The sequence below is a fragment of the Leptidea sinapis genome, chromosome 18 (genome assembly GCF_905404315.1).
Source record: "Leptidea sinapis chromosome 18, ilLepSina1.1, whole genome shotgun sequence".
Lineage (NCBI taxonomy): Eukaryota > Metazoa > Arthropoda > Insecta > Lepidoptera > Pieridae > Leptidea > Leptidea sinapis.
The window spans coordinates 8,034,120-8,056,118 of NC_066282.1; the positions used below are offsets into that span (position 1 = coordinate 8,034,120).

The 21,999-nt window shown below is 35.0% G+C and overlaps 1 protein-coding gene across 2 annotated transcripts in view; it reads right to left on the reverse strand.

Moving 5' to 3' along the window:
- The window catches only part of LOC126969431 (uncharacterized), an 82,231-nt gene extending 63,416 nt beyond the window's left edge, over nt 1-18,815 (reverse strand). The window contains exon 1 of one of the 2 annotated variants that reach the window (XM_050814843.1): nt 18,753-18,815. Coding sequence is in view for 1 of the 2 variants with exons in the window: in XM_050814842.1 (XP_050670799.1) it covers nt 7,572-7,665 (94 nt within the window). In the remaining variant the exon portion in view is untranslated. Of the gene's footprint in view, nt 1-7,571; nt 7,963-18,752 lie in introns of those variants that run through there. The other variant, XM_050814842.1, reaches the window with a different exon arrangement.
- Between the last annotated feature and the right edge of the window lie 3,184 nt (nt 18,816-21,999).

The window sequence follows — 21,999 nt, forward strand, 5'->3', positions numbered from 1 at the left end:
CTCTTATAAAAACCCTTTTATTACTATTTCAATATATACGGACAACAACTTGTTCTAATTGTACTATACGTATAGATTATTATTAATATAACTTTGTCTGAAACAGATAATTAAAAACGAAATATTTTTACAAAAAAAATACCGACTGCAAACTAAAAGGAAAAAAAATATTTTCTGAACAACACTTTGGTGCCAAGTCAAACACAGAAATTACGAGATTAAATTAAATATATTTATGTTAGTATGCATTTTTAAAATGGATCCTCATTTTGTAAAATGTGCTTTTATTGTAATGTAATGTAATATATAATAAGGGCTTTGAAGTTACCCAATAGGGCCCTTCTTAAAAGGCCGACTAAGTCTCCTCTTCCATAAAAATAGCAACTGAATGAAGTTAAATAATTGGTTATATTTTTAAAGTGATAACCTCACCTGATTTTATGACGATACGTCACTCGAATGGTTAGCTCAGTTGGAAGAGTACTCGCACGGAACGCGAGACGTCGTGGGTCGAGTCCGAATTAATAAAATTTTGTTTTCAAATTTTTATTGTGAATAAAGATAATCAATTCCACGCTTATAATAAGTATTTACATATATATGCCTACTAGAAGCGAGAACAAGAAATTGTTATAACGCGAGACAGTAACTGTTAATTTAGGGCGCGTATTCCGATATACCCAAACACGGCTAGCAATCAAAATTCCGGTATTTTTAATGAAGAGAAGCAATGATACTGGTGGTAAATGATACTCCCCTCGTTATAATTCATTACAATGCAGTGCAGTTTAGTATTCCTAAAATAACACAAATAAAATTTAATCAATTAAACTATAACTAATTATATAAACTACTCGTACTTTATATAAGGACTTTGATATTGTTTGTGAAACAAACAATAGTAGTATTCTTTTTAATATTCAGTTTACCGTAAAAACAGTCACAGTAAGTTTTGGTTAATTCAATTCAAATTCAAAAAATCTTTATTCACTGTAAAACAATAAGTTATTAAGAGCAAGTCAGAATGAAGTACAAAACAAAACAAGTTATAATAGCATTCAAGTGAGTAAAACAATATTCATTAACAATAAATTTAGAAACATTAATTCCAACTTTCTTTACCATTCAAATAATCTTTTACATTATAATAGGCCTAAGATGTTAATTTATTTTTATGATAATTTAAATTTTTTTAATAGGTAATATTTTAATAAAATTTGGCAGTTTATTATAAAACATAACACAATCCACTTTAAAAGATTTAGCAATTTTACGGAGAGTAAATAGTAGATGGAATTGCAAGTTTATGTTTATTTCGAGTATTGGTTAGAAATTTAATTTAACAATGTCCTATATTGCACCCCGTTTATATCGTATTTAATCGTATCTTCCACAAACAGGCGCGAATAATAATTTAATATTTAGCATAAGCTAACAGGTATAATAATTACCTTATGATAGATTATCATTCCTAACACAATATTGTTTATTACGATAGACGAGCGACTACCTTTGCATTGATAATGTTTGATTACGCCAGTTGAGAGTCGTTTGTACTCAGACTTTGCTTTATCGGGATGCTTTACAACTTGATATCAATGATCCTCAGCTAATTACTACACGCTTCATTTTAGCTTCACCTGTATGTTATTGTTTGTAGCTGACTCATTTGGGCGCAATTTTTACCCACTTTAAACGGCCAGATTTCGTCCAAACTTCGTAGATTTATCGAGGACCCATGACAATACATTAATTTGATAAAATTATTGCTTTTTTCAATTTGTAAGATACGATTTTTGTCAATTTATATCATTTTCATGTATCGTTTTTCTATATTTTAGTACTGTTTCCGATAAAAAGCGTGTTTTTTTGTAGTTTTTTAAACTATTATTTGTCATTCATTAGTAACCTTTTAACTTGCACGTTTTGATCATCTCATCATTTCACCCGGAGTACGTCCACTGCTGGACAAAGGCCTACCCCTAAGATCACCATGACGATTTGTCCTGCGCCGCCCTCATCCAACCTATTCCGGCGATCGCTTTATACCCATCCCAATTGTAAAATAGACATGAATTTCATACTGGATTTTCCATCCTAAATTAAATCCCCTTTCTTTGTAATGCAATGGTTCCTGTCCCGCGTTATAATGACTTATAGTTCCCACTACGAGTACTAGCTATCCTATCCTACTAGACTACCACCCTGCGACTTTGCAGAGTGCGACTATCAGAATATTGGGTTCAATCAAGAATACTACGGGACAATGTATTGTAATGCCCATCCAATATTTTAGTGACGAACTTACCAAGTCTCGTCACTTTTTCTCATACAAAATAATGAATTTCCTTATATGGGGAAAAAAATATTTTAGTCTTACCAACGTACACTTTCTAGATAAAGTTATAATTTAGAATCGGTCTATTTATAATGTTGAACACAGTAACAAGCTCGCAAGCGTAACGTTGAGTGCAAACACACCCTAATGACGCAGAATATAGTTTCATAGCACGTATTTTACCTTTCTAGAACTCTGCGCTCCTCACAGAGAGAATCCATTGAATTTTTAATTAACAGAAGTAAATATTATAAGGTCAGCACGTTTCAGTCCTGGAAAATGTTTTTAAATTGGACTGAGAGAGAATATAAACACGTTTGTAATAACAGTCAGTACTTAAGTTTTAATCATAGACTAAGTCAAAGTCAAATTAACTTTATTCAAATAGGCTTTAATTGGGCGTTTTTGAATCGTCCTTATAAATATTTAATTTAATTTACTGAATCTACTTAATTATATTTGGAGAAAGCAAACATAAAATAAATAATAAATTTGCGCTTTTAATAACCTAGGTCCTTAAGAATCGGCGCATGAGTACCGAAAACTATTCCAACTCAATTTTATTATGCGATCCTCTTCAAATGGCCCGACCGATGATATAAATGCATGTTTCCATAGGGCAACTCCGTGCCGTATTGTTAAAATCGAAATTGTTTAAAGAATTGCGAGGAATTGTTATTTTTCAACCGGCCAACTTATTTAATTACGAATCGGCGCTTGAGTACCAAAAACTATTCCAACTCAATTTTATTATGCGATCCTCTTCAAATTGGCCTACTGATGATATAAATGCATGTTGCCATGGGGCAACTCCGTGCCAATATGGTAGTATGTTAACCGAAATTGTTTACACAATTGCAAGGAATTGTGATTTTTCAACCAAGCAATTTTTTAAAATATTTTTTATTAAAATACTAATAAACAAGGTGCTAAAGTTAATATTTGTACACATATGAATTTTTAAAGGTTCGAAAATTCTTTTCTTAAAAGCTTGTTTAATATTCTCAATCAAAACCGAACACAATCACAATAGATCTTCTTCTTTTCCATATTATCGTATGTCCGTTACAGCTGTTCTTCTCTCTTGCACGCTTCGTTTGTCTATGCTATAGTATATGGTTTAAATTAATACATTCCTACATTCAAATGGTATTTCCTTATTTCTTAGTTTTAATTAATTCAAACGTATTTGCATGATACTTTGAATTAATTTTCAGCATATTTGACCTATTAATTAACTTTAATTCTGACCCAATTCGTTAAGTCGTTTAACACTACACACTGTCGATTAGTGTGGTCGATATGCAAATTACGATGACTGTTGTAGATTATAAATTAAATGGACAAATGCGAGTCTTATTAGAATCTGAAGGTAAAGAAAATAGCTGAAACATGGAAAAAATATTATTCTACACTTATAAACCACAAAGAAGAGAGTAATGAGTTTTGTGGTAAAATAAGTAAACAAATACCAATCCTATCTACCTATTAAGCTTAGAGAACAAGAAGCTAAAAGGGCCTTTGTGTAAAGATATCTGATAGCTTTAAAAATATAAATAAAAAACAGCGAGGCACCAAAACAAGCCGGTAAACGTGTAAATACATAGCCCCACGCATACACTTACACTAATACAAGCCGACCGGCCGCCATTATGAGATTTGCCATCGTCTGTGACAGATCAGGTTGCGTCGCAATAAAATATTTTAAAATTGCCGTCGTGCGTTGTGAAAAAGTGTAAAAACAATAAGGGAGATAAAATTGTGTCTGGTATCCCCCGTAACCGTACACACACTAGCTTATAGGTGCTTCACTTGCTAATATCACGGCGCGGAGTCCTTTTTCTTTCTAGTCCGTGATTACATCGTATAAGATTTATCTATTCGATTATTTTTAAACAGTGAGAAAGATATGTTTGTTTTTAGTTTATATCTTATACATATAGAAATTTATTGAATTCCCGTCCATGGGTTGTGGTTCAGTATATATATGAGTTACAAGAGGCTTATTATCTGAAGTATGTTTCGAATGGTCTAGTTCACTAACCAACGATAGGTTGTCAATGTGCGTGCGCATCATAAAAAAATACTTTTATAATTTTTCGATCGCGCCAAAAGACTAAATTGAAAAACACAAGTGGTGTTAATAATTTTGATTAAGGCGCGGTCATACCTCAATATCCACAAAAACTTGGTTTCTTAGAGAGTCGATTGCAACCTAAAGCAATGAAAATATTCTAATGCAAAAATTACAGTGCACAAAGAAGGACTTAAACAAAGATTTAAACTGAATAGAATATTTATATATAATTTGAATATCCAATGCTCCAAATATCCAAAATAATCTTTGGAGTCAAAAATCTCTGAATATTCAGCGCTAACAACATTCTTTTTTAAAGAATTTGATAGAATTAGTACTTCCCTAAAACTTAAACCGAACAATTATTCAATTTAATATGTAAATTTTGAATACACAAAAAAATACGAGTAAAATTAATGCCCATTTGCAGCTTAGCCTGATCAACAGAAATATATATTATACCGTTGGTTGTAACGTTTACAATCCTAGTCAATCCGCGCCTTAAATTAAGTAGTTAAATAGAAGAAGAAGTATTAAGGTATGTATCAGAAGCCAAGGTTCACCACAGGGCACTCCATTCTTATTACGTTCAGAACTGGAATTCTCCAATCGCGCATCTTGCAGAAAAGTTTTTGGCCACTCCCTGGGTCTGGGAATGGGAGTCTTTGTGGAAACAAATGTCGAACAAATTCCCAAACTGATACGACTTAGCGACCTCCAGAGCATTTTTCATGAAGAGACGAGACGACCAGGATTTTCAGCTAATGGTAATTAATACACCCTGCTAATAATAATCCAATGCCACTCAGGATTATTTAAAACCAAAAATTCTGAGTGGCACTACAATTGCGCTCTCGTCACCTTGAGACATAAGATGTCAAGTCTTATTTGCACAGTAATTTCACTAGCTTCGCCCTTCAGACCGACACAAAATAATACTTACAGATTACTGCTTTCCCACAGAAAAAGGTGCCATTGTGGTAATCTAGCCGGTATCCTGTGCAAAGGAGCCTCCCACTGACTTCAGCCTTGACTGGTAATGCATCTCTCCAGTATTAAAAGAAAAAGATTGTTTAGGTGGGTGATACTTATGCTGGTCTGAAGCTCTTCAAATTTAATATGTCCTCATCACATTAGAACCTTTATTTCAAATTCATTAGTGGTTGATTCAGTCTGTAGAAAGTTCCTATCTATATAAATAAGAAAAGCTTTCACGATTGTTGAATTAAAAAAAAACTATTCATTGGAACGAATTGCTTAGTGAAATTGTAAAATATAAATATTATAAAATATAGTTAGTCTCTAAGATTAAGGATTGCTCTCCGCTGCGGTCCAAGTAGATACCGCAGGAATAGCTGCAAAGTGCGGCAAATAATACTACGCCAAGTGGGCGTACTCGAGCCAGTCTCGAACAATGTGTGACATTGACGTGCCACATGTGTTAAACATTGCTAATAATTAAAACTAAAATTTGCGTAGTAAGTCTTCAAAAAATAAGAAAGACACTGGGATAACATATCATCAGTAAGCATTTTATATTTTATTAATTTCAATGAAAAATTTGAAAGATGTCGTTGAGTGTCAAGATGCCACGCACACAAGCATCTAATAGTAGCCGTAGTAAAAAAGCTATTGTTCTTAGGTAGTGCGGTATCTAGTTGGAGCGCAGCGAATACCAATCCTTAATCTAAGGTTAGTCTTATAATTTTGTCGTCGTTATGCTCAATTTTTTTTCTCCCCTTTTTTATGCGTTACGTATCTAACTATATAAATATAAGTTGTGTGTTTGTCTATATGTCTATATTTGTGTTATGTGTGTATAAATATATCATATAGTAATACTTAATTAATTGCCTTATGAAAACCCTCCTATAGGTTGCCTGGAAGCGGATCGCTGATTAGCGATAAGGTCGCCTGATTTTACTACCATAACTGTAAAAACTGTTAAAATTTAAACATTTTTTCTATTAGTGTAATAAGAAATTTTCATTCATTCATTCATTCACCCCTTGATCTTTTAACGACTCATTTTATATTGTGAATGGCCATAGGCACCTGGTTATTACCTCTCCACCAAGTCTTTGATATTAAAAAAAAAAAAACCAACAGAGAGTATTATTAAAAAATAAATATCAAACACATATAATAAGTTTTCATTAGCCATTTCGATACTTAGTCATACCAATTAAATTTATCATTAATTACTATTGTCCAATTAATTCACGTGAGAATACAAGAACGAATGAAAAGGGGTGAATAAATAGCTTTGAGTCTAGCACGTGAGTTATGTTTAACAAAAGCAACACGACTCGACAAAAGCAAATAACGGGAGGCTCTGTTTTGACTAGAAGGCTTCAGAGAATGCAAAAAAATACGAAGCTATTTAAAACTTCAGGGTAATTCATAACAAATGGACCGACACGTGAATACATAAAACAGCTTATTAAACAAAGGCATTTCATACATGACCTCAATTAATATTAAACTGAACTCTATAGCAGAAAAATGACGCAAATAAAATATTCTATTTCATTTTATAGCACTAATTATCAAACAAAGTAAAACCCATATAAAGCAAAAACAATTAAATCAACCTATTTTATTTTTAGAGTCAACTATTTCTCTGAAGGCATTCATATAAACTTATCCTTTTATTTTAGATCATTCATACATCTAGATAGATTGCGGCAGCTGTGATAACGTCAAAAAAAATTGAGGTTGACGGTTAACCTCTATTTTTAGCACACTAACACAGTGTGACTTACGAATCTCGAGTGTAAGACGTAGCTTGTCACGCACACTAAAGTAATAACCATGGCTAGCTTACATCGGTTGTCTAACAGCAAGAACATCTATCTAGACGTATAAATTATATAAGACTTCTTTACATACAGACATTACGTGAAAGCTTGGCAATCCAACAAAGAAAAAATCACAAACAATCATTGTTTGTTTTGAGGATTGAGCGTTGCCATGGTAACTGTCCCAAACTGTAGAAATAAAAATAGAAATCCAAGCGTAACAAAGTACCATTCTTAGATGAAACAAAAATAGCAACACTACAGAAAATATGCCATATCAAAAACAAATTAATAATAGATAAGTAGTGTATTTGAAAACAAAAAAGTGCATTTGAAAAGTCTTAAAGCCACAGACCTAAGTTGTCAGAGTTTGTACTGGAAGGGCCAGGCACCACCAGCATGATGGAAACAGCGATAATTATCGACGACTTCATGTTGCTTCGTCGCATCACGTCATTGTCACTTCTAGTCCCATAAGTCCGTGTTGAACTAATTAATCTTATACATCAAAGAGTAATTAACATAATCATTAATCCTTTACTACATATTAAAATAAACAACTATTAATTCACTTAAAATTCTAAAACAATTAAGTTAAGTACTACTTAATCCCCAAGGGACGTATTCCCCAAGGCATAACCCCAAAAGAAAGCAATAAATACTAATTTTTATAAAGGTTATTGCGCACGCGGCAAGTCACATGGCTGTCAGCCACATGGCGAGTTGTGTCCACAAAACAGAAACGTGTGGCCACACTGGCTACGGAGGAGCGACTGCCGCGAACGCTAACCCGCCTTTAGCTTTCAACCAACGGTCAGAAGCCTAGCCCATCAATTTAACTTGACGTTTCATTGAAACTTGCACATTTCCCTCGTGAGAAATTAAGAGGTTGCGCTCGTAATTAATGAGCTCAATGTATGGCTTATAGGGTTATTATTTGAATTTTTGTTACCAAACAATCATATCAATATCATTATATATACAAATTACGTGTCACGTTGTTTGTCCGTGATGGACTCCTAAACTAATGAACGGATTTTAATGGGGATTACTTCATGGAGTACAGTTTAGTCCAACTTGAGAGATAGGATAGTTTTTATTTCGATTTGGGACCCATAATTATTTTTATTTCCAATATCTGTTTAGTATGGACACACTTTCTGTAAGAGAATTTGTTGACGTACGGTTTGACAGTTCTGCTGTGAAACAATTTCATTATACCACTGCAGAAGGCCTACATCCCGATGTAAAGATGTATTAGATGTTGCCTATGCAAGAACAGTACATGGAAAGAACAGGTTTATAATTCGGGCATGTAGCTGTTATAATAGAGCATACAGTCATATTGACATATTTCATGAAAAAGTTAAATGTTTTCAGATCATTGGTTTGATTTAAATAATTACTGATTTTTTTTAACCCCATTCTTACATTTTTTTTCTGAATACTTATCTCATTTGTAACTAATTCATTATAGTATTGTATAATAGGCATGTAAAGTATTGTGTAAATTATATAGCTTGTAATTAGTTGTTAATTTGTATTACTTTTGTTTTGTGGTTTTTATCTTACCATTGCTTACCTTTTAACTAAAAGTGTCGTATAAATTGTTGGAAACTTCACTGGTGAAAGTGTAAGTTTTAAGATATGTTAATATTTAAGTATCATGAAAAAAAAATTATAACAACAAGGAGCATATGTTACGAAATAATTCTTGATGTTATGAATTATTATTGGCAAATTCATTAAAAACAGTATTTTATTTATTATGTACAGAACAACATCTGTCGGGTCAGCTAGTGTTAATATTAATAATCCCAGACGATGTTAAGACAGGTTTTTAAACATTGTCAAAACAACACTTTTCCTTAAAAACAGCCATAGCATGTGTATAAAATTATATAACAAATTGCCCGAGGACCTAAAGTACTATCAAATTAAATGTTTAATTCAAAACTTTTTGGCTGCTAGAAAATAATTTTAATAGTGTTAATGAATATTTAAATTAGTGTGGATAGAGGACACATTGTATATTTAAGATCTGGATTTCATATCATTACAATAAACTTTACTACATTGTAACGCTGTTAACATTAGATGTCAGTAGAGATTAGACTTCATCTGCAGTCCCCCTGAAAACGAGATCTGGAAAGGTCTTGAACTTAACTAAAATAAAAATGTAACTTTTACGCAAACACATAATGTAAAAATAGTCACAATTACACGCGTTTTAATCCTTTAAAAGTGTTTTATTTATATGTGTAACACTTGCGTAAATCAAAGAAAATACTATGTGCAACTTTACTACATATTTTATAAACGATCAAACGTGGGCTCACAAAATAAATTATGATTATCTGTGCAATATAAAAATGATTTTTTCTACCTAATAATAAATACAGTAAATGATTGATTACTATAAAGTCAATTAAATCAAATAAGCTTTATTCAAATAGGCTTAAGCTATGAATCGTTACTATAAATATTTTTTTTAAATCACTGAATGTTCGAAAAAAGTAGAGCTCGTGAGAAGAACATACAAGAAACACAACGGCCACTCTTTTGAATCAATAGAGTATTTTACAATGGCTGTAATTAACAAAGTGCTGCTTCCAATATATGAATGTTACATTACAAAGCGTTTTACATACCAAATATTTCATACAAAGTAATAAAGAGCAATTTGTGTTAATATAAATTATCATATACATCTATCATCTCTCAGAGCGCCATTTATTTCGGAACGGTAATTCCGTGGTAGTACTTAAACTGATCTTGAATGAGTTATATAAAAATATAATTGAAGTAATAAATGGCTTATGTCATTATTGCTGTCTTGATATACAACACGACTCTGTTAGTAAAATAATCGTTACAAAATAATAATAATACTTAAAAATAAATTTATTATTTTAAAGATTTGGTGTTTTGGTCCTAGAATATTTCCTTGTTTTTTTTTTTATGGAAATTTTTGTCCTCCACAAACGAGCGTACGGGTCACCTGGTGTTAAGTGATCACCGCCATTCTCTTGCAACTCCAGAGGAATCACAGGAGCGTTGCCGGCCTTTAAGGAAGGTGTGCGGTTTGTAAAGGCATGTTTTAAATTAGTAGTTTATATATTTTTAATAGAGAGCTTTTCTTCGAAACGGCTGGGCAATTTTGATAGGATTTTTAACGATTCATGTTGTAAGGCTACTTTTTAATTTTAATTCCACCCAAAAAATAAAAGTCAAGTGAACAAAAATATGTGACCACTCGCTCATAGCAATATATTTTTTGTAATTAGCAATTAAATAAAAACATATTTATTTAACAAAATACTTTTTGAAAGACTAGATATTCGACTTTTAAGTCGTGATATTGAAAGTTATAACTGAATTTTAAAGATAATTATTACATAAAATTAATATTTTTTATTTATACAGACGTTTCTTTGGACCTTCAACTTAATCAACATTGACTCGTGACCGTGTTATTATAATTACAAGTAGATACTCTTGAAAGAAAAAACTTTAACTTAAAATTTTTATTTTTAGCTACCAAAGCTTTTCAGTATGCCTGAAGGAAAAGTGACCTAAGAACGCTATAAATATTGGCCGATATTATTAAACCTCAACATAAGAAACCAATACTTATAACACGTTTCTTATATTTCCAACTTATTAATAATTTAAATATTTCCCCAAAAAACATCAAACCCTTCTCATTTATGAGACATAAATACAAGGTTGAATCTCATTTACTCACTCATAATAAATTTATGATCGACTGATAAACAAACATTGCCAGCATTTTTACGTGGGTTCAAAATTATTCGAAGTTCTACTGCGACTTGCGGTGGGAGTTGCCTTAAAGAAATTGTCACATAATGAAAAGCGCTATGCCTGGTTCGGTTCCCTCCGGCGTTCCATTAAGCGCTGGCCGAGATACTCCTTAAGGCTGTGTTGCATCATATAGCTGTTATAGTTAAAGTTTAAGCCTATTTTAACGTTAGCAGTAACGCTGACCTTAACATAGACTGTAGAATGCGTTGCACCATCGTATTCCTTGGCATAGTTAAATTAAAATAAAATAGTGTAATATCAAGTGAATATCGAATATTTATTTGAAACTTTTGACAGGTCACTATTTAGCTATTATTAATTCCAGAAGTAAGGTTAGCACTTTAAAAAAATAACAAATTGTTTAGATTTAAAAGAGCGATATCTCAAGTCAATTAACTAATATGCAAATATTGGGGTTGAGCAAGTTATCAACTGTAAAGTAGATCCTGTAGATGAAGCCACAACCTGAAAGTTGAACAAGATACGAGACTTATTAATAATACGTCACTCGAAAGATTGGCTCAGTGGAAGTCCGCTGGCACGGAATGCGAGAAGTCGCGGGTTCGAGTCCCGCAACGTTCATAAATTTTGTTTTCAAATTTAATTTGTGTAATTAATCCCAAAAGTGTGGATTATCACATTAAAAAAATAACAAATTGTTTAGATTTATTTGTTACTGTGTAGCCTCATAAGCCTAGCGAATTTTGAATGTAAAGCCTTGCTGGGATCAAACCTTTGGGAAATTGCCAATTTTTATTTCGTGTTATTTTTTAGGTCATAGTATTTTGCATCCAATTTATCAATATTTCAAATCAATTGTTTACTAAAATATTAAATTTAACTCTTTGATTTTATTCGTAAAAAAAAGATATGAAAAATACTATATAAAGATTACATAAAGAGTGAAAGAGAGATAACTTCATGGTGGGTATAAATAACGCTTTATAAGTTTAAAAAATCAAAATATTAAAATCCGATCACATGTTCAGCGTTGAAAATACGTGAGGAATTCCGTTCGTGACGGGGAGACTGAACTCAACTAGTGGGAGGCTCCTTTGCACAGGATGCCAACTAGATTATGGGTACCACAACGGCGCCTATTTTTGTTGTGAAGCAGTACTGTGTTTGCATTACTGTGTTTCGGTCTGAAGGGCGCTGTAGCTAGTGATATTATTGGGCAAATGAGACTTAACATCTTATGTCTCAAGGTGACGAGTGTAATAATTGTAGTGCCGCTCAGGATTTTTGGGCTTATAAAGAATCCTGCCACTGCATTGTAATGGACAGAGCGTATCAATTACCATCAGTTAAATGCCCTGCTCGTCTCATCCCCTATTGTCATAAAAAAACTGACCGCTCACGAATATTATCGAAGAAGAGTTCTATTACTTGATCAGATCAACTGAAGGTGATCACAGTTTCCCATTATTTCGTGCAACATCAGAGGAATCACATTGTCTTACCATAAACATCATGTTATATCGTGCTAAGCTGAAGTTGTTGTGTCATTCTTTTTTTTTTCGTGTGTAGTTTTGTTTTATCGATATTATTGCTGTTATATTACTAAATCAAATAATATCAAAAATATTTTATTTCGTAGGTAAAGTGCATTACACTTGAAATATGTAATTTTTTCATACAGCTCGTTGGGAAAGCATATTTTCTTAGAGACGAACGAGCAAGAAACTCTAAGGTTGTTCTTTACAAAAGAGAATGGTGCTATACAAGATCTTATTTTCAATTAAATTTTCAAATCATTTCAATTACAATATATGCAAAGTGATGCAACAAAAATACTCAAACGAAAATTAGTAAATGCCTTCCACGGCTAAGTCAAAAAATAATAATTAATTAATAAAAACATAGTTATAGTTATTGGATACATACATAATGCAATGCAATGCAGTAGATGCATCAATGCAATGCAGTAGATGCATCAATGCAATGCAGTAGATGCATCAATCCACACATACCGTCAATGACGTTCTATGTTTGCATACCGTAAATAAAATAAAGGCAATTTGCGAACATACTATTAAAATATATAATAACTTTAATAAAAAATCATCCAGCCACCACAACTAGCGCCCGTTCATGACGCATGGACCAGCTGTATATACCAGCCATATCCCTCGACTATATTTTATTTTTTTATGGAATAGGAGGACTAACGAGCGTATGAGTCACCTGTTGTTAAGTGATCACCGCCGCCCACAATCTCTTGCAACACCAGAGGAATCATAGGAGCGTTGCCGGCCTTTAAGGAAGGTGTTCGCGCTTTTTTTGAAGGTACCCATGTCGTATCGTCCCGGAAACACCGCACAAGAAAGGTCTTTGTTCCACAGCTTTGTAGTACGTGGAAGAAAGCTCCTTGAAAACCGCACTGTGGAGGACCGCCACATCCAGATGGTGAGGAAGATATCCTAACTTGTGGCGTATCGTACGAAGGTGGAATTCGGCAGCAGGAATCAGGTTAAACAGCTCTTCGGAACACTCCCCTAGATAAATTCGGTAGAAGACACACAATGAAGCGACGTCTGTACGCAACGCCAAGTGATCCAGCCGTTCGCACTGGGTCCCCGACAATTCGAGCTGCTCTGCGTTGCACGCGGTCAAATGGATCGAGCTGATACTGGGGTGCGCCTGACCAGAGATGACAGCAATACTCCATGTCTGGCCGGACCTGCGCTTTGTAGAGCGCTAGTATGTGGGCCGGCTTGAAGTATTGCCGTGCTCTATTAATGACGCCCAGTTTCTTTGAAGCCAATTTGGCTTTGCCTTCCAGATGACCACGAAATTGGCAATCGCTCGAGATTTCGAGACCCAGTATTCCGATACTAGGCGAGGCTTTGAAGGAAGTGTTGTCGAAGAGCGGTGATGCGACAAATGGGGTTTTTTTAGTGGTGAACGCGCAAACTTGAGTCTTCTGGGGGTTAAATTGGACAAGGTTCAATTTTCCCCCTTCCGCGACCTTCTCAAGAGAGGACTCGATAGAAGACATAAGTTTATCCCGGCACTGGTCGACGATTTCCCGAGAGAGACCTGCATGGCCCGTGTATATGGCATCACTAGTGCTGTCGTCTGCATAGCAATGAATATTGGAGGTGTCCAACATATCATTGATATGCAGAAGAAACAGCGTGGGAGACAGCACACAGCCTTGGGGCACTCCAGAATTCACGGGCTTCGGGTTCGAGCAAAAATCGCCGACAACGAGCTCTCGGGAAGCCCAAATAATGGAAGTTTGGAGAGGAGCGCCTTGTGCCATACACGATCAATGGCCTTCGCTATATCCAGGCTAACTGCCAGGCCTTCCCCCTTGCTTTCAATAGCCGCAGCCCATCTATGTGTCAGGTATACCAGAAGATCACCTGCCGACCGACCATGGCGAAACCCGTATTGTCGGTCGTTAATCAACTGGTGACCCTCTAGGTATACCAAGAGCTGACGGCTAATTATGCTCTCCATGATTTTGGAGAGCAGGGAGGTAATAGCAATAGGCCTGTAGTTTTCCGGATCCGAAATGTCTCCTTTTTTTTGGATCGGATAGACAAGGGCAGACTTCCATGAGTCAGGGACTACGCCTTTAGAATAAGAGTGCCGGAATAAACGTGTTAGCACCGGCGTCAACCCAGGGTCACACGTTCTAAGCACGATTGGAGAAATGCCATCCGGCCCGCTCGACTTCCTGACGTCCAACGAAAACAGAGCTCGCCTAACAGTTTCCTGTCTGAACTGTACTTCAGGCATAGAGCTCTGACACCGCGGGATGGTCGGCGGTGTTATTCCGTTATCGTCAAGAGTCGTGTTGGAGGCGTAAAGAGTGCACAAGAGATCGGCTTTCTCTTTTGCCGTATGGGCCAGGGTGTTATTCCAGTCATGTGCAACGGCGGCATGGACGGCTGGCTGAAGTTACCAAGAGCAGCTTTCGACAACGACCAGAACTTGCGTGTTCCGGTCGGGTAACTGGAAAGCTGCTCGCCGATTTTGACGACGTGTTTTGACTTTGCACGGGCGATTTGCCGCTTAAAAAATCTGGAGGCACGGTTGTATTTCCTCTTAAGAACTGTGCAGTTCGGATCCTTTGTGCCCAGCGCCGCAACCCAAGTTCGATACACCTGTTTTTTGCAGTCAGATGCTGCTTTAACTGACGCATCGAACCAGGGCTGTGATCTGCCACCGATGGGTACTACAGAGTTTGGTATAAAAATATCCATACCCTGTAGTATCACATCGGCTACTGCATCGGCGCAGGCACTAGGATCATCCGAAGGGAAACAAACCCTGCTCCAAGGGTAGGATGCAAAAAAGGAACGCATCCTATCCCAATCTGCTGACTTGTAGTGCGGGCGGGTCGCTGGTGGTCTGCGACGTTGGCGTCGGATAGGCACTACACTCCTGACCAGGCAATGGTCGGACGTTCCGAGAGGGGCGTCGACAAAGACCTGGTAACCATCGGGATGTGTAGTCAGCAGAAGATCCAATAAGGACGGCATGTGCCTATCCACATCCGGGAGCCGCGTTGGCGACTCAACCAATTGGGACAGACCATACGCCGATGCAAAATTATGCACAGATCGCCCTGCATAGTCTGTGGTACGTGATCCAAGCCATTCGGCATTGTGCCCGTTGAAATCACCCAAGACTACGATTTCAGCGGAGGGGATCTGTGCAAGTACGTCGTCAATTGTCGCTTGAATGCACCCCATGAGATGATCGGTTTCTGCGTTACCACTATGGGACCTGTAGACACACGCATAGATGCGGACGCGGTCCTCTAAATCTACGCGGAGCCAGAGAGTGGACAGGTCCCTACCCTCAAAATTGCCGAGACGGCGACAGCAGATATCCTTCCTAACGTACACACATACCCCGGCTTGAGGCAAAAAATTGTGCTCAAATTTGTACCCGGGGTACGTTAAATATGACGTGACGTATCGCTAGGTCGAGCTATCTGCGTCTCAGTAAGGAAACACAAGGCCGGCTGCGCCGTCTCAAGGTGGTGGTGGATGGCGTTTAAATTGGAGTGAATTCCCCTGATATTGCAAAAGTCCACGTTGAGTGTAGAGCGGGGTGCCGTGGTTTGTCCTTGGTCATGCGCGGTTCTGTGCCCTCCCCAGAATACGAAGGGCAGCCCGAGCTAGAGTGCCCGGGTAGGGATTCTCCAACTCTGGTAGAGCCGGTACCCTCCTGGGGTAAAATCTTTTTTAGTTCCGCTGTCATATTCGGGTGGAGGGGGTGGAATGGCCACCGGTCCTCGACACTAACCTATGCGAAACATAGCGGCACTAGGCCGCTACTTCACGCCGGTATTCTGTGCGAGTGTGGTAATTAACCCGGACGAGTCTGGCCCGATTGTGCTGACGTCAAAAGACGGCAGCGTGACTCTCCCACTTCTAAAAAGCCCTTAGTCGCCTCTTACGACACCCATGGGCCTGGGATTCCCCTATTCTTTTTACGCCCCGGGAAAAGTACAGGGCATATTTTAGGGAATGCAGCGACCCGCCCCACATTGCCGCCACAAGCATGGCGTTAAGCGAGCATGACGATGCCTGTCACGAGAACTCTATTAACTAACAAAAAATAATATTCATCTGCATATATATTATGCAATACCCACTAAATGCCCTTACTTACAATTTTACCATTTTGTTTAAATTTACAATAAATAATAAATACATTTACAACAACTAATAATTAAAATATAAAAAATAATGTAAGTGATGAAATAAAATTAAATTTCTTTATTAGTTCCCTATTGCCAAGATTAATTATTTAAAAAAAATGAATACGTATTGAATAGAACGTTTACACTTATAGATATGTATTTTAAATAAAACATAAAAAAATGGATGGTGGCTTATAAATTAATTTATTTTAGATGCTGACGTAAGGGTTTCGTTAATAAAGATGTTAATGAAACTGTTACTCCATGACGTATCAAAGTGACTTGCAGCTAATTGTATTTGTTCACAGAAAGTTTTACCACGAATTCATTTATTTACTAGAGAATAGATAAATAATTTATGTGCTTTCAAAACATTAAAATGCTTTGTATCCATACTTAGACAAGTATGTAAAGTTTTATAAAACTAAATCTAAATCTTAAAAAATAAGTTGAAACTTTTATGATCAACAAATATCACATTTCTCTTTTAAAGGATTGACCAGACACCAAAAATGGCGCTGTGATACCCGCCAGCACCATAAACATGAAACCTCGCACTGGTTAAATGTACTTATTTATAAAAGTATATATAGAATATATTTGCAATGTACAAATATAAATATAGATCAAAACAGGTTGTGTTTCGTATACTTATGCATACACCATATGATAAAAAATATAAGGATAAAGTAGAAATTAGAACTCTAACGTAATTGAAATTTTTAATAAATATCAAATATATATAAATAAGTATATATTTTTATGAATAATGGCTCCTTTAATACTATAACATTAAGTACAAACTAGAAATTCTAAAGTACTTATAAAATAAATACAAAATATAAATAAGTAAATATGCTAAGCAATAATGGATCCTTTCATAGTATAAGATTTAGTAGAAACTAGAAACTCTAAAGTATTCCACAAACTTAGTTGATAAATTCCAAGAAGATATGTTGGTAGAGTGTGTGCACAACAAATGACTTGCACAAGTTAATTAGTTTAGACTTATTGCTGTTGTTTCGTTCACCTGGTCCCGACACTTAAGAGGATTGATCACAATATATCCCGATACACTTCTACACACGTCCCTGGAGGTAATGTGAAATATTATCACAGGAAACGTTTCTTTGAATTTTTATTGTAATCAATTATGTTATTATTTTTATATACAGGGTGTAACTTTAATAACAAAAGCACATTACCTAATCAGTAAAATGGCATAAATAACTTTTTAAAAATCAAACGAGAAGTATCCAAAATTTTGATATGAATCACTCCCATACATTTAGTATTGGTTGAAAGGTTGTGAAAAGAAAAGTACTGAAATAGCAGTAGTAGTATATTTAAGGAAACTGTTTATTAACCTAACAAAGTAATTAAGTAAAAAACCTTTTATTTGAATAATATTTATTTCTTACAAGCTGACCCGACAGACGTTGTTCTGTATATAATAAATAAAATAATGTTTTTATATGAATTTGTCAATAATGTATCATAACATCAAAAATTACTTCGTAAAATATGCACCCTGCTGTCGTAATAAAATTGTTTCACAGCAGAACTGTCAAACCGTGCGCCAATAAATTCTCTCATAGAAATTATGTATGGACACATCAAAGTAAAAACAAATTTGTTGTTTTTATTTAATTTAGCAGCATTTTCCTATTTATACACCTTTAAAACCTTCTCTGGACTTCCACAAATAATTCAAGACCTAAATTTGCCAAATCGGTCCAGCCGTTCTCGAGTTTTAGCGAGACTAACGAATAGCAATTCATTTTTATATATATAGATTAAGTACTAAATTTTGTATTCGAAGTTATGTCCTTGTTGAGCGATACTTTGACTTTTCTATTAATCTAATAAGTGTATGGGAGTGTTTAATATCAAAATTTTGGACACTTCTCATTGGATTTTTTTAAAACTTTCTTATGTAATTTTACTGAATAATTAAAATACCTCAAAGTGAAAAATTATTCCCACACATTTTATTAGAGAAAGCAGCAATTTGGTTACGAATAATACTAAATCACTACTTACTGGCTGTCGTTCTATAAGTCACCTGTGCAAGTTTCGTTTGTATGTTGTTGAAGGACGGGTGGTTTTCCTAAAATATGTTTGAGGGAGGTAATAGCTGGTACACTTTTAAAATATAACATACTTATATTTATTGATTTTAATAATATACATATTCAAAATATTGATATAATGCGCTCATAATGTACAATCTTTATTTATGTACAGATCTTTGTGAATTTATCCATTTCTGTACTCTTGTGGCTTTTTAAATAAGTTGCATTTTTTTATAAGTCATGGCATATAAGTTATCTTTTTCATCACTTCACGTATGTTAGAATTAAAATTATTTGTAAAAATAACCAAGTTCGAAAAGTAAAAAGTATTAAATAACTTAATAATGATTTAATTTAATACACCTCTTCTAAAAAACGTAATAAATACCCTTTTATATTAATAAAGTACTATTTTTGTATGTGCTATCTATTCATAAGTTTTGAGTCGGTGCCAAGCCTAAGCATTATAGATCCCAAGAAACGGGAAAAAAAAGGAATCGACTCCGAAAAAATCCTGTTCAAAACTATATTTCACGTTCTCCTGAGACAATGAAATATCGTGAAGAACGTTTGTTAACTAGTTTGCGCGTTTACCACTAAAAAATCCCCATTTGCCGTATCACCGCTCTTTGACAACACTTCCCTTAAAGCCTCGCCTAGTATCAGAATACTGGGTCTCGAAATCTCGAGAGATTGCTAATTCCGTGGCCATCTGGAGGGCAAAGCCAAATTGGCTTCGAAGAAGCTGGGCGTCATCAATAGAGCACGGCAATACTTCAAGCCGGCCCACATTCTGGCGCTCTACAATGCGCAGGTCCAGCCACACATGGAGTATTGCTGTCATCTCTGGTCTGGCGCACCCCAGTATCAGCTCGATCCATTTGACCGCGTGCAACGCAGAGCAGCTCGAATTGTTGGGGACCCAGTGCTCTGTGAACGGCTAGATCACTTGGCGTTGCGTAGAGACGTCGCTTCATTGTGTGTCTTCTACCGCATTTATCACGGGGAGTGTTCCGAAGAGCTGTTCAACCTGATTCCTGCCGCCGAATTCCACCTTCGCACGACACGCCACAAGTTAGGATATAATCCCCACCAGCTGGATGTGTGGCGGTCCTCCACAGTGCGGTTTTCAAGGAGCTTTCTTTCATGTACTACAAAGCTGTGGAATGAGCTTCCTTGTGCGGTGTTTCCGGGACGATATGTCATGGGTACCTTCAAGAAAAGTGCGTACACCTTCCTTAAAGGCCGGCAACGCTCTTGTGATTCCTCTGGTGTTTCAAGAGAATGTGGGCGGCGGTGATCACTTAACATCAGGTGACCTGTACGCTCGTTTGTCCTCCTATTCCATAAAAAAAAACGAATGACAGGTAGCCTAAGACCTACTTATCGGGACATGGGTTTACAATACTATATTGACAACCTAAATGGAAACTCCTAAAAAACCCGTACACAAACTAAAATTACATCGTCCACGTAAACAAAAATATTCACAAAAAATAAAATTACTGGAACAAACTATACTAAATTTTTATGGGACCAAAAGGGAACTATTCCGCATCAAACTAAAGAAAAATCACGTAAATTGGCTCATAAACTCTGCGTATTCGGTGTACATACATAAATAAATATAGCAATCGAATTGAGAGCCTCCTCCTTTTTGAAGTCGTTTAATAATGACTCTGTAATTATTGATTTAAAGGAGCTGCAATGAGTTTCTTGCCACTTCTTCTCTTAAAGCATAATCAAGCATTTGGAGTTGGTGATAAATGGTGAAATGTACAACTTTTGACCTTTTATCTGTAATTTTTGTTATGAAATTTTCTTTAGAATCGTTGGTTTTTGAAACTCGATGAAACGAAAAAGCGGGACGATAGAGACACAAACAAGTAAATATATATATAAAGGATTCAGCCAGATAGAGAATGAGATAGAATACATTATACATTCTTGGCCTCTTGAGTCTATGTAATATATAGGTAACAATGAAATTTAAAATAATAATCAAACTTTGTATCACTATGATCATTCCTAAAACTTACAATTATACTCTTCTCGAAATTTTACATTAGTCTCATTATCTTGAAGCCCAAATGTTTGAAGGTTTCACTTCTACCACGTATGAATTGCTCACATATATTTTTTTGGTTTGATTTGATTTCAGCAATTGATTCACTGGCAAGGCATCATATTTAACTTAGCTACGTCACTTGTAGTATGTTCTTATTTACATTTCTTTAGTTTGAATACTATATATATCACAGGATAATAATTAAAGTGTTTAAATACCTCAGCAACAACAGCAACAGGATTTCGTATCACCCAATCAAAAGACTATTCTAACAACTATTTATAATTATAATAATAATATCCGGACGATCGAGCCTTGCTCGGATTTTTAAGAATGTACAAAACTTGAACAAAAAAAAACTAATAGGACATCTGGATTCGAACCGGGGTCTTCTGCTTTCCGGATCACCCAATGTCCCATCTGAGCTATAATAGTCTTGTATATAGTGGCGAAATTTACCTTTGTTTTCTAATGTTATTGTAGCTGTTTCTCATTCAAACATGGATAAAACCATTTTTTTTTTAATTGAAATATAATATATATATATATATATATATATATATATATATATATATATATATATATATATATACATATATATATATATACAAGAATTGCTCGTTTAAAGATATAAGATATATATAAATAATTATATAATTATATATATATAATATATACATATATATATATTAATATAATTATAACAATCTATGAATTATTTAAAAATATCAGCCATATTGATGGTCAAATATTTTATTTAATAGCTTTTATTTGTATTTATCGCCGCAATATATTAAAGAACAATGCATCTTCTCGATAATGGGATTGCTGTATTCCAATATATTACCCTTATTTTCTGATAGCATGGCACGTAAATTAACAAAATGAAAAGCCATATAAAGTTAACAAACTTAACATGAGTGGATTGGTTCAATATTATACGTGAGTTTTTATTCAATATATTGCTGCATTGCAGTAAATTACGTTGTAAAATCTAAATATATTCACTAAGGGCAATGACTCCATACACCTTTTAAACGAATGCTATGCTCTTATTTCATTACAACCTAATACTATTATAATATATTTTTTCATGTTCTATTATAAAAAAATTGCTTCAAAATAGTTATTTGCTTCAGCCTCTTCC